This window comes from Haliotis rufescens, unplaced genomic scaffold, assembly GCF_023055435.1.
Source record: "Haliotis rufescens isolate VD_foot unplaced genomic scaffold, xgHalRufe1.0.p SCAF_1, whole genome shotgun sequence".
Classification (NCBI taxonomy): Eukaryota; Metazoa; Mollusca; class Gastropoda; order Lepetellida; family Haliotidae; genus Haliotis; species Haliotis rufescens.
Window position 1 is genome coordinate 27756828 of NW_025963779.1, and position 14887 is coordinate 27771714.

Sequence of the window (14887 nt, forward strand, 5' to 3'; positions counted from 1 at the left end):
GATTGACATCATGAGCATCGATCCACGCAATCTGGATACGATGACATGTATCAACCAAGTCAGCACGCCTGACCACCGTTACAAAGTGCTCCGATACAGGCCGCATTATCTGATGTGTTATCATCTTAGTTTTGCTATTCAGGATATTGTAATAAATATTTTTATTGCGTTTACAAGGTAATACGTTTCAAATATGGGAAGGGTCCGTTCCGGAGGGTAACTCATAAACTGTTTACTATTGTTTAGAAAGTCTGTCTACACATTCGGCAAGTTCTGAATGGCTTCCTTTTGCTATTTAGGCGTTTTTCAAATTGTTATGCCTTCCGTTTCCAAGACAAATTGGTTTTAATGAGGACATTATTCGTTTCTGGAGTATACATACATAATCGTTCCATATTTCTAGATGGACCTTTGCATGCAATTAAGATACCGGACGTCCCGGGTCAGTACTGGCCTCCAGCAATCTATGCTTCATGTATTTGAGTGAGTGAGTGAGTTAAAACTTTACATCGCATCGGCAGTATTGCAGCCATATCGCGATGAGAACAAGATAGTTACTATGATTAAAGACCTGTCGTCTAAGGACAGTAAAACAGTAAGGTAAATACCACAGTTTCGATATAAAACAAACCTTAGCAATAATAAAACAAAGAATTTGCAGTAGATGAGTTCATATGAATTAAAACCAGGCTACAGACCACTAGCAACCAAAGCTAGACCACCTTACTGGGAATCATGGGGACTTACAGTGCTTTTGCTTCCTGCATGACTCCCGGCAGGCTTTATGCCATCACTTTGGTCACCAGTGGTTGTGTGTCATACTAACCAATAATTAAAAATAGAAGCACAATCAATACATTAAAACACTCATGTATTTGAAGACTAAATGGATTTGGTGTGTGGCATCGTACCCTAACAGCGTGGAACGCTGCTCGTAATATCAATCACTGGTTTGTCTGGTTCAGAGTCGACTATTCACATGTCACCGTTATACTGGTGGGATAGTACGGTGTTAATAAAACAAACACACGACACACCACATATCAGTTGTTTATTCTTTTGTATTTTATTATAGAAATATCAGAATTTAGTTTCGAAAATGTTATATTTTGTAAAATTACTATTTCATGAAATCGCTATATGGCTGATATAATGCTGATGGGACTTTAACTTTTAACTCACTTTTACATGATAAGTTCTGTCTATTGAAAGTACCAGAACTTAATCCTTTTAATGGGATTTATAAAAAAAACCTATAGAATATAAGAAATCATTTCGCGTAGGCTAAGCATGAGTGTTTGATTCTGCCTACGACATGTATAATGTCACATGATTGTATTCACAAGATTTATGAATAAATAAGATTTTGATTCGTAAACTCAGATATTGATATCACACACAGAGGCCGAGCTAATTCTGGGCCATGCTGGTCAAAGGGAGATAACTATGTTTCACAGTGTGTTCAGGCAACTCCATCGTCAGTACTTCAATGGTTGAATAAACAAATACGTTCACCCACATCCCCCATGACGACATATGTACAGGAACACAAAGGGAAAGATTGATCGTGTTATTCTTTATATTTGGGTAGCATTTATCAACGTTTAAAAATAGGTCCATTGGCCTGACGCAAGTAGCATCACAGTACTGCTGTCCAACGGAAAATCACAGAGAATAGTTGATTCCTCACAATCATTCGAAATCAGAATTGCCTTATTGTGGTGTTTATGTGTATAAGTGATGAAAATCGCGCTGAATGACAATTATGCTGAATTTTGACTTTGCAATTTCGAATTGATTAATTTCAGAAATATTTCAAAGTTCAATTGTTTACCTCCTAACGTTATCGTGTGTCTGTGAGTGCGTGCTTGCCTGCGTGCATTTGTTGTTCAAATCGGCATATGAATAACCTCGCGGCCATGTTGGCTGTACACTGGAAGGCGAAGCGCCCTGGCTGTTATGCTCTGTTCACTGGACCCCGTGTGGATTCTGGGTTAGTATAAGATGTCTCGGTGACCCGTGGGACGTGGCTCACAATATCAATCACTTATATGTCTGGTGAAGGTCCTATAGGTGGAATATTACATACTGAGTGCAGTGTGTGGCGTATAGCTCCTTCAATTCGTCTTCTCAGCCTATATATTCAGAGCAGTGACAGCAAATCATAGGTGTGTGAGTATGTGGCGTAATAGTCTGGATGTGATTCCAGAAGATCTCTCACTCACTCACTCACTCACTCAGACTTGGCTCTACTCACAGTGCTTATTCACAGGTCTCAGCAAGGTGTTTTACAGACGAACTTAACACCATATATATGTGCCATATTATCTGTATTTTACGGTAATATTTTCTGTCACCAAGTGATCTTCAGAGGTTGTCTCAGGATAAGCGGGTTTCCATTTTTTAGATTAAAATACACATTTTACAATTTATATAAACAATATATTATACTTTAATAACAACGTATGTTTGGCTTTTTAGGGGGATATCAAGATACCGTATCTTGTGGAAAAGTAGGGATTAGTGTTGATACGTGACACCATGTTGGTAATTTTACGTTCGCTTCCCTTGACAAATGTACGTCATATGACCGCGTGGATAGGTGACATTGACACATTGTTTAATGTGACGAGGTCGTGACAACTAGAGAAGCACTGAGCTATGGGTAACATAAAGAGTAACATCATCGCCAGGGCTCAATTCTTACAAAACTGATTCACTCGGGGCAGATATTCAGTAATTATAATACGTCGTAGATCCTGGGCTATTCTCAAAATATATGCACCATCGTGTAATTTTACATACGCTTCGTTAGTTTTGCATCATCTGACAGGCCAACGACAGGGGTCATAGACGATAACGCTCGTGCCCGCCGTGCTGGCATCGCAAGTGACTACCCGCAACAGCAAAAAATCACAGAACCTAATGGCTTGAGTTCTGACCTTTCCCCATAGAGCAAGTCTGGGACATGATCGAACACTAAGATTTCCACACTGCACATTTTAAACTCTAAATTTCTCCGTAAGGTGAGGCGTGGTGAAATAGAGTCGTTCACAAAATAAGCAGTATCATGAGCGTGTACCACATGGGTTACCACCAAGAAAGGAAGAATAACTGATTCAGAATATTTCATACTTGTAATGTGTAGGCTTCCAAGTTTCAACATACAGTAAACTACGGTTATAACGAACTCAAAGGGACCTCTTATTTTAGTTCGTTATAACCGTTGTTCGTTATAAGCATATATACAGCATAACAAAAGCAAATAGTCGGGACAAAAAAGGAGGTTCGTTATATTCGTCAGTTCGTTATAAGCATGTTCGTTATAAACGTAGTTTACTGTATATCGTATCTTGCTGTTTTCACCCTCGCAATGGTCCAGTAGTGAAGGTAGCGTTTGTAGAAATAAATTTTGCAAGACGTCCCTGTTTGATTATAAATATCATGAAGAATCTTTATAGAATCCTCTTGGCTGTTGTATTAATATTTTCCATATTCACTTGACGAAGGACTTAGGTAAATACGAAGCAATCTAACGTTGTCTTTAAGGAGAAAAGGGCCGGGGTTCGATCCCGGTCACGTCATACCAAAAAACTTTAATAGATGATACTTGTTGTTACATTACCTGGCGCTCGGCATCAAAGGGCTAAGACAAGGACTGATCGGCTCGGTGTCAGTACACTGTGATACATTCATGTTAAACTGCGACATGGTACTGGTATCTCGGTGAGCTAGCACTATAACATTGGCATTAGTTCGAACTTGTACAAGCAGCTACACACACACACGCACGCACGCACGCACGCACGTGCATGCACGTCGCTATATAAGCGTAATAATCTTAAACGCGACGTTAAACCCCATTTCACCTCACCTCACCTAAAGGAGAATTTAAAAGTTTAAAATGTGCAGTGTGGAAATCTAAGTGTTCGATCATGTCCCAGACGTGCTCTATGGGGGAAGGTCAGAACTCATGGCTGGTCATGGCGATGCCAGCACGGTGGGCACGAGCGTTATCGTTGTCGAGCGAAAAAACCGTGGATCAGCATAGCGCGCAAACGACTTTTGGCGCCGGTATGTTGTCTCGGGAGTACCGTCCAGTGACCCGTCCATGACAATATGCTGTTGCCTTCAGGCAGTCATAGTGATCCCGACCCATATCATTACAGACCTACCCCCAGTTATGTCATGTTGCCATACGTTGACGTTCGGTAGGACGCCTCCAGGCACGTCCCCGCCTATCCAGAAAGTCCAGAGTGAATCTGGGCCCGGTTCCACAAAGCGATCTTAGCGGTAATATGATCGTAACTCCCATACTTAAACATAGGCTTACGGCAGTCGTAGCGCTTAGATCGCTTTGTTGAACGGGTCCCAAGACTCATATGGAAACATTACACTTGACCATCGGAGATTTCCACAGCTTCTACGCCCTAAACACCATTGGCGTCTAGCTAGAATGTGTCGATTTGATAACAGTGTTAACCATTAACTGCATGCAGACGATTTATAATTTTTGGGTCAGTAAATTGAACTCCGGTTGTCTGGCCCAAGTGAACAGCGATTTGATTTCTTAAAGCCGGTTTTTGATTGGTTGGTCCTTGACATGTATTGATAACACAGGGCGCCCTGTGCGGGGCCGATCATTAACATTTTGTGTCTGCAGAAACCTGTTCCAAAGTCTGCAAATCACAGACTGAGATACATTGAACATATTGGCTGTCTCTCCGTGAGTTCTACCAGTTTAAGGCATGCCACAAGCCCATATACGTTCATCACAGTGTAGACGACGCTCACAGGGGCAAGGCAATATAACAACTTTGCCGAAGTTTAATACTTTTAGGGATCACAAATGGTTTGAAAAATGGAAATACCGTAAAACGGATGTTAAAATACGACAGACAAAAAACGAAAAGTTCTTCCACTGAGGGGAATCCCCTTAGTGGAGGTTAAAACGTGCTACCGGTGTTTGACGCGCTGCGCAATGTCAACGATCGGACCGGCGCCCCGTCTGCCTGGTTGTTTATTGGGAGTATTCTTACTTGTCCAGCGCCTATTGTTATGGGTACAAATGTACCCGAACGTGGTGATTGGCACGACATTAGGGGATTACTGGGCTCATCTCACATAAGCGAAGTAAATGGTGAATATCTCATAAAATATAACGACACAACTAATTCGTGAACTCTATTCACATACGAACGTCAATGTAAGGCAACATGACATATTTAAGGGTGGACCTGTAATAATATGGGATGGGATCACTATGACTGTCTGAACGCCATGGAGTGGGTGGGTGAGTTGTGTTTAACTCCGCTTTTAACAGTATTCCAGTTATATCGCGGCGTGTCAGCTTAATGTGGGAGGAAAGCCCGAAGTGATGCAGGTCTCAGACGTTTACCACTTCGGTGAAACCCACAAGCACGGATATGGTGCTGACAAACCTAGAAACATAATCGGGGCGAACCGGGATTCGAACCAACAATCATAGGTTTCTGCCGTGTCCAAGGGACGTAACTCTGCACAGCGAATCGCTGCGCCTTAGACGACTGGGCCACCCGTGCCCCCTATTGTCCATGGAAGGGTCACTGGACAGGTCTACCAAGACAACATACTGGCGCCAATAGTTGTGGCATTTGCACGCATTGCTGGTCCACGTTTTTTCGCTCGACGACGATAACGCTCGTGCACGTATCGTAACTTACTACCCGCAACAAAACATCATCACAAAGGCGTGCGTCCTGACCTTTCCACCACAGAACACGTCAGGGACACGATCGGGGGACGTAGACGTCAAAGCCCACCTGCTACGTGATCCGAACGGACCAGGCACTGCACGAGGAATGGACAAGACCATGCCTCGCCGTAAAAACGAATGTGTAACCAACCATGGGGGCAGCAAGTCATCTCATACGTTCATTTGTTTACTACACACCCCTGCCGTTTGCCCTTGATGTTTCCACCCTTTTAATACACCGTCAACATGTTCTGTTGAATGTCATGTCACCATTCTTCCTTTTCTCAATTCTATTACCGTGACTCGATACCGCTTTGTATTGATGTAAGTTGGTATTTTCGAATATCCGTTACTTGTTTGAAAACGCAGGGATATAGCGATCGGCATGTCCGTTTTCCCTTCCCGGAGCAGAACTTCCAAACCGCTGAATATTTTTTTTACGAAACTTGCTCTACAGATCAGTCAAGTGGTGAACTAGTGCCTTTTTTGTTTTTGTTGTTGTTTAACGCCGCACTCAGCAATATTCCAGCTATAAGACGGCGTTATGTAAATAATCGAGTCTAGTCCAGACAATCCAGTGATTGATATCATGAGCATCGATCCACGCAATTTGGATACAATGACATAGTTACACCAACCAAGTCAGCGAGCCTGACCACCCGATCCCGTTAGTCGCCTCTTACGACAAGCATAATCGCTTTTTACGGCAAGCATTGGTTGCTGAAGACATGCCTTATTTTCTTCACTGAACTACCGGTACACAATGGAAAATGAACCAAATGTTGGGTATAAGTAGTCCTTTTCCGACTTGCACCAGACGGGGGGATATAGCATCTTCTGATGACTCTTGTTTTGGGAGTATATTATGAAATATTTTTGAATGTAGTGAAATTTCAAACACGTATACTATAACTTTGCACAACGGAACTATATTTATTCTATTGCAACAGTTTCATACTAACAAACGCAGTCATTGTTGAAATTTAATCACTAGTTTCAAATTTGCAACTTAATCCTCAATATTTGAGAACAGATCAATGCAGACAACATCTGATAAGTAGCTTTATTTCTGTACCCTTTAACCGTCGACCATATATCCAGGCGAGCCTTGTTTTACTTCCAAATGAGAAGTACATTTAAGAAATGCAATCTAACACGCTTTCAGAAGTTGTAGTTTCCCGACAACTACTGACACGGCTTGAGGTGACTAGCGATTTGGGGGCGGTTGTTGGTGTAGGCGTACTCTAGGGCGGCGTACAGTTGAGGGTCATGGTGCTTGATGTAGTTGCGAGACGCCTGCTCTGACGGACACGGCTGAGACGTACCACACCTGTTTCAAACAGTTTCAAAACTTGTTGTTGGATTGAATTCCATTTTGTGAAATATAGGATAGAACATTCATTTAGATGATTTTGATATGTAACGGACAGTGCGGACAGGCAATAGCAGCGTTGTTCTCGCACCGAACAATTATGGATTCATATATACGCTAGAACCATCACTGCGGGAACGTGTGTTCAAAGCAGTGTGACATTGCTGGCAATAGCGTTGTTGATAGCATGGGGATAGTGACTGATCACGCACAGTGTAGCCGTTCTCGCATCGAACAATTATGTATTTAGATATGCTAGAACCATCATTGCAAGAGCGTGTGTTCAAAGCAGTCCCGACCTGAGGATGACATTACCACGTTTCATTGACCTGCAGTAAATCATTTTCGTATTTAGCGTTAAACAAACCTTTCTTCAAGCTATGACCTCGACCTTGCGTCAGAAGCGTGTGTTCAAAGCAGTTTGACATTGTTGGCCTAGACGCAAAGGACTGATATCGAATATTAATTTTACTCACGACCCCTTACGATCAGTCAAGTCTACAAATAGTTTTGAGACTTAGAAAATACTGTTGTATACGTTATCACATACAATGATACAACACAGAAGAGACCAAACTGGAACTCCGATGTGATGAAATTCGTTGGGTATAAGTATGCGAATCATCATTCTATAGGGTAAGGACTCACATGTCCATTCCTCCTGTGACGTCAGTTCTCTTGATTGACATGAAGAAAGAGGAAGTGGCTTCTGCCCAGTACTCGTTGTGGTTGGCCATGGCGTACGTGTTCAACGTCCATAGACGGTGGGCTTTGGCGTGATCGTATGCTGCGATGATCTGTAATTAACCGTTGACTAATATGTGTGTGTGTGTGTGTGTGTGTGTGTGTGTGTGTGTGTGTGTGTGACGACGACATGAGCGTGTATGAACCAAGCATCAAGTTTAATCATGTTTGTATGTTTGTTGTTTTACGCCGCACTCGGCAATATTCCAGCTGTATCACGGCGGTCTGTAGTGGGTAAGTGAGTATGGTTCTACGCCACTTTTTAAAACATTATTCCAGCAATATCCCATACATTGTACCAATGTCGGGAATCGAACCCGGGTCTTAGGCATGACGAGCGAACGCTTTAACCACTAGGCGGTCTGTAAATCATCGAGTCTGGGTCAGACAATCCAGTGACTGACATCATGAGCATCGATCCACGCAAATGGGATTCGACATGCATCAACAAAGTCAGCGAGCCTGACCACCCGTTAGTCGCCTCTTACGACAAGCATAATCGCATCTTACGGCAAGCATGGGTTGCTGAAGACCTATTCTACCCCGAATCTTCACGGGATTCAGGTTGTGACGTAAGATATGTGTGAGTGTGGGAGTATATGGTCATAAAGAGGATGTTAGACGATTACAACTTTGGTGAAACCCTGACTACGGGTATGGTGCCTGCAAATCAATAATAACATACATGGTCAATCAACGATTGGAACTAATGACCACGTCATAGGTTTGCCACGCCTTGTGGGAACAGGGGGATGGGATCTTATCGAAATTGTCCCAGAAAATTCTTGAAAAACATAAATCATGCTTAGGTGACTGAAACACCCTTTTTCAATCTCAGTCACGACCTTATTTCACAGACCTGCAGTAAATCATTTTGTTTAGCGGTAAACAAACCTTTTTTCAAGCCATGACCTCCAACTTGTGTCAAAGTATATTTCCCTGAACCTCCTTTCACGAGGGGGCGATCGGGTAGCCTAGTGGTTAAAGCGTTCGCTCGTCACGCCGAAGACCCGGGTTCGATTCCCGACATGGGTACAATATGTGAAGCCCATTTGTGGTGTCCCCCGCCGTGATATTGCTGGAATATTGCTAAAAGCGGCGTAAAACCTCACTCACTCACTCACTCACTCCTTTCACGAAACAATCTCAAGACGCAAGTCTATGTTAAACTATGGGAGTTATGGAGTTATGGTTATCGTAATGCTAACGGCACCTTGCGCTTTTAAGATGTTTATGCTTATAATGATAACCGAAAGTTAGTGCTCAAAAAGTGCGGCGATGGCATTCCAACTCTGACGAAACCAGGGCACAGGGCTTAAAATTACTGAATACGTTGCCCACCTTATTTCTCCAAGTACCGGGCATGTACGCCATGGTGAGATGGCCGAACTCGTGTACCAGAAGATTTTCCTTGTGGCCGTATCCGTCGTGGCTGTCACAGAGAACGTTGTGGTCAACTACCACGCTTCGAGAATTGGACAGGGCGGCGAGCGATTCGTACTTGCGTCCGTCAAACGTACACGTATGTGAGCAGCTCCCAGCACATGTACCTACATAAATATATTTATAGTTGGGTAATATTGAGTTGCTGTTGCAGTCGTTTTGGTAAAAAATAATTTAAAACTATGTTTTTGTTGTTTGTTGTTTAACGCCGCACTCGGCAATGTTCCACCTATGTGACGGCGGTCTGAAAAAAACCCAATCAAGTCTGGACCAGACAATCCCGTGATTGACATCATGAGCATCAATCTACGCAATTGAGCTACGATGACATTCATCAACCACGTCAGCGAACCTGACCACCCGATCCCGTTAGTTGCCTCTTACGACAAGCATGGTTTGCTTTAAAACAGTGTGGGTGGTGTTATAACATGCATGTATGTTGTTTATTCATCTTAATATTGGTTTTTGACGTCTCTAGTCTCGACAGCTGACAATGTTTCCAAAATAAAAATCAAACTCTTTACCACGGCACGCCGACGTGTCAGCTAAATTGGCGTTCTCTGGGAAAGCTGTCAATTTGTCGCTGGTTGTAAACACCCCGACACCATGTGACGTTGTCAGCCCATGAAACACGTCATTCGGCATGTGACGCGTCATCAGACTGACGATCAAAGCTGCCTGTATATCGAAGAGAAGAACAGGTTAAACATTCTATAAAATCACTAATGAAATAGGAGAATGTGCATTTTCTCAATATGAATGTGATTACCTTCACCAGTTATATATTTCTACTTAATAAACCGCCGTGATATGACTGGAATACTGGCGTTAAATCCAACTCACTCACTCACACACTCGCTCACTCACTACGTAATAAACACGTGTAACATAGGTCAAGCATCACTTGGTACATGGTATGATGCAACGTAGAGAGAGAGAGAGTGAGAGAGAGAGAGAGAGAGAGAGTCCTGAAAGAATTGTTTTATGCAGCGTAGAGAGAGAGTCCTGAATGAATTGTATTATGCAGCGGAGAGAGGGAGTGAGGTAGAGGGAGAGAGAGCGAGAAAGTCCTGAATGAATTGTATATTATGAAGCGGAGAGAGAGAGGGAGAGAGAGAGAGAGTCCTGAATTAATTGTATTATGCAGCGGAGAGAGAGAGAGAGAGAGAGTCCTAAATGAATTGTATTATGCAGCGGAGAGAGAGAGAGAGAGAGAGTCCTGAATGAATTGAATTATGCAGCGGAGAGAGAGAGGGAGAGAGTCCTGAATGAATTGTATTATGCAGCGGAGAGAGTCCTGAATGTATTATATTATGCAGCGGAGAGAGAGAGAGAGAGTCCTGAATGTATTGTATTATGCAGCGGAGAGAGAGAGTCCTGAATGAATTGTATTATGCAGCGGAGAGAGAGAGGGAGGGAGTGAGTCCTGAATGTATTGTATTATGCAGCGGAGAGAGAGAGAGAGTCCTGAATGAATTGTATTATGCAGCGGAGAGAGAGAGGGAGAGGGTGCTGAATGAATTGTATTATGCAGCGGAGAGAGAGAGAGAGAGAGTCCTGAATGAATTGTATTATGCAGCGGAGAGAGAGTCCTAAATGAATTGTATTATGCAGCGGAGAGAGGGAGCGAGGGAGAGAGAGCGAGAAAGTCCTGAATGAATTGTATTATGCAGCTGAGAGAGAGAGAGAGAGTCCTGAATGAATTGTATTATGCAGCGGAGAGAGAGTCCTGAATGAATTGTATTATGCAGCGGAGAGAGAGAGAGAGTCCTGAATGAATTGTATTATGCAGCGGAGAGAGAGAGGGAGAGAGTCCTGAATGCATTGTATTATGCAGCGGAGAGAGAGAGGGAGAGAGAGAGAGAGAGGGAGAGAGTCCTGAATGTATTGTTTTATGCAGCGGAGAGAGAGGGAGAGAGGGAGTCCTGAATGAATTGCATTATGCAGCGGAGAGAGAGAGAGAGAGAGAGAGTCCTGAATGAATAGTATTATGCAGCGGAGAGAGAGAGGGAGAGAGTCCTGAATGTATTGTATTATGCAGCGGAGAGAGAGAGGGAGAGAGTCCTGAATGAATTGTATTATGCAGCGGAGAGAGAGAGGGAGAGGGTCCTGAATGTATTGTATTATGCAGCGGAGAGGGAGAGAGAGTCCTGAATGAATTGTATTATGCAGCGGAGAGAGAGTCCTGAATGAAAATGTATTATGCAGCGGAGAGAGAGAGAGGGAGGGAGTGAGTCCTGAATGTATTGTATTATGCAGCGGAGAGAGAGAGAGAGTCCTGAATGAATTGTATTCTGCAGCGGAGAGAGAGAGAGGAGAGAGTGCTGCATGAATTGTATTATGCAGCGGAGAGAGAGAGAGTCCTGAATGAATTGTATTATATATGCAGCGGAGAGAGAGAGAGAGAGAGAGAGTCCTGAATGAATTGTATTATGCAGCGGAGAGAGAGAGGGAGAGCGTCCTGAATGAATTGTATTATGCAGCGGAGAGAGAGAGAGAGAGTCCTGAATGAATTGTATTATGCAGCGGTGAGAGAGAGGGAGAGAGTCCTGAATGTATTGTATTATGCAGCGGAGAGGGAGAGAGAGTCCTGAATGAATTGTATTATGCAGCGGAGAGAGAGTCCTGAATGAAAATGTATTATGCAGCGGAGAGAGAGAGAGGGAGGGAGTGAGTCCTGAATGTATTGTATTATGCAGCGGAGAGAGAGAGAGAGTCCTGAATGAATTGTATTCTGCAGCGGAGAGAGAGAGAGGAGAGAGTGCTGCATGAATTGTATTATGCAGCGGAGAGAGAGAGAGTCCTGAATGAATTGTATTATATATGCAGCGGAGAGAGAGAGAGAGAGAGAGAGTCCTGAATGAATTGTATTATGCAGCGGAGAGAGAGAGGGAGAGCGTCCTGAATGAATTGTATTATGCAGCGGAGAGAGAGAGAGAGAGTCCTGAATGAATTGTATTATGCAGCGGTGAGAGAGAGGGAGAGAGTCCTGAATGTATTGTATTACCTTTTCATGAGCTGTGGCACTGGTGTGCTGTGTTGCGTCTATGGGAATGCTGGGCTCGGAAGGCTTGTGGTCATGGATTGAACCGCTGCGCACGACATATTTGTGTTTGAAAGACGCACGGTATCCATGGAGAGCTCTAGAGCTGAGACAGTGTAAGACGAAACGGGATTAAATATAGAATCTTTAACACTATAAATGATTGATTGAGCGCTGTGGTCATCAATTATCTGAAACACACATACAATATTTTTCTTTTTTTCTCATCACTTTGCCAAACAGGAAAATGTTCAGGTAGGTAAAGTTTTAGTATGTTTGTTTTTATTTCGATTTACAAAACAATACAACCTAAATTCAAAAGATGGCACAGTACTGTAGCTCATCTTAATATGTAATCAACAGTTAAGGTCAGCAAAAAAATTAACATGACTAAACATATCGTACCCGGACGGCATAGATCGTTGATTAAAATGTCAATCACTGGGTTGTCTGGTCCTGACTCGATGATTTACCGACGTCCGTTATTTAGCTGGAGTGTATAGTAGAGACCAAACAAACACAACCGTCTCACGAAGTCGGAAATTCGACAGGTCTCCACGGATTGTGAATGACGTAATGGGTTTAATTAAATATATGCGAGATATATGCTCACCTGTTTAACCCTGTGTCAGACAATGGAGGGGAGGGGATAGCCGCTACAGCTGAAATTGAGAACAAGTATAGTGAACGTGTTGTGATCTTAATACTGTTTTTACAAACACTTTGGAGAATGGTGGAATGTACAAACATGAGTCAAAGTTAGTATGGATTGTAGCTATACGCATGAATATGGAAAGAGTTTTGTCGCTTTTATTTTTGAAAAAAACGCATAGTGATGTCGTTCTGACGAAGGGTGTTGCACGTGGCGCAGGAAATGTTAATCTATATTCATCAGCCCAGTAAGTGGACAGTGATTTGTTAGTGAGGCCTTTAAGAATATACCCTATGGTGTTTCAGGCGAGGTGAAATTGGGTTTAACGACGCTTCCAAGATTATTGCACTCATATAGCGACATGCATACACGTGTGTGTGTGGGGGTGCTTGTACTAGTCCGGACTCATGCCGATTTAAAGTGCTAGCTCACTGAGATACCATGCCGCAGTTTGACACAGACATAATATACGGACTCCGAGCCGACCAGTTCTTGTTTTAGCCCCTTAATGCCGAGCGCCAGACAGGGTAACAACAAGTACCATCTTTTAACGTATTTTGGTATGACGCGGCCGGAAATCGAACCCCGGACCTTCCTCTCTACGGTCGGACTCTCTACCACTAGGCCACGGAGGCGGTCTTGGGATTCAGTGTGACAAATTACTCAAGGCATTGATTTGTTAATTTGTATAAATGTTAATCATGAAGATATTGTTATAAATGATTAAAATGATTAAAATAAACTCTGTCCATAATCATAAGAACCTCACCTTGTGACCAGGAATATAGATTTTCAAATGATATGTGACTACATTACAGTAAACTACGGTTATAACGAACTCAAATGGACCACTAATTTTAGTTCGTTATAACCGTAGTTCGTTATAAGCATATATACAACATCTTTACAGTTAATGTCAAGGACCAAAAATTGAGTTCGTAATATCCGTCAGTTCGTTATAAGCGTGTACGTTATAAACGTATTTTACTGTACTTCTTTCTGTTCTCGACTATGGCTTTGGAAACTACTAAAAAAAAATTACCGACGCAATTGCCGTAACTCTGTGTGATGTATGGATGACACTGTCTTACGTTTGTTAAGTATTCAGTGTTGAGATAATATCAAATTATAACCAAAATGTCAACTCACCGACTACTTGCAAGAATAATGCAAGCAACATGCTGCGATAGAATACAACGTTGTAATGTAATTTTAAAATATAGGTTCACTTGTAACATCTGTCGTTTTCAGTACCTTCCCACTATTTAATGCCACGTGTAAGTTGTCCTCTGATAACGCGGCCAACGACATTAGGACCCATGTATTGTCAGAAAAATGAGCGTGCAGTTATATAAAAATGGAAAGAGATAACTTAATCTCTGTACAAAATCCGCATATGCACAGATATTAGGTTGAAGTTTTAAGGCATCTTGTTTTATGTTAAATAAGAAATACCTATTATATTGTTTTCTAAATCACACGGAAATATAGACGCACACACGTGTGGCTTAAATCACAGGGTTCAATATACATAATTTGTTACTCATTTCCTTTGGATTCGAGAATCGATGAGGAAGAATCAAGAGAACTTGTACGCAATATCCTTATCTGAAATAAGGTTACACTGTCCATAAAGTACATGTGTACAGCCATTCCCTCCGCATTCCTGACTTTTTCCTCATTGTCGTGCACGCGACGTAATGGGTCTAGTAGTCAGGCTCAGCTGATGACGTAGCATCGTATCCCCTCGGCGTCAAACGTTTCCCATAAAATTAACCTTTGGTCTCTCAAGCCCACACTCAATTATTTACAGTCCGCCGTGATAGAGTGAGTGAGTATGGTTTTTCGCCGCTTTTAGCACTATTCCAGCAATACCACGGCGGTGGACACCAGATATGG

General features: G+C 42.6%; 1 protein-coding gene across 1 annotated transcript; it reads right to left on the reverse strand.

Annotated features, from left to right (window-relative positions):
• Window positions 1-6783: 6783 nt before the first annotated feature.
• LOC124149455 lies at window positions 6784-14258 on the reverse strand. The gene is made up of 7 exons (XM_046521045.2): window positions 14138-14258; window positions 12950-12998; window positions 12301-12442; window positions 9818-9971; window positions 9192-9400; window positions 7755-7903; window positions 6784-7064 (listed from the first exon to the last, which is right to left on the reverse strand). Exons 1-7 carry the CDS (start codon window positions 14166-14168, stop codon window positions 6920-6922), a joined length of 879 nt encoding a protein of 292 aa, XP_046377001.2. The 5' UTR covers window positions 14169-14258; the 3' UTR covers window positions 6784-6919.
• Window positions 14259-14887: the final 629 nt, after the last annotated feature.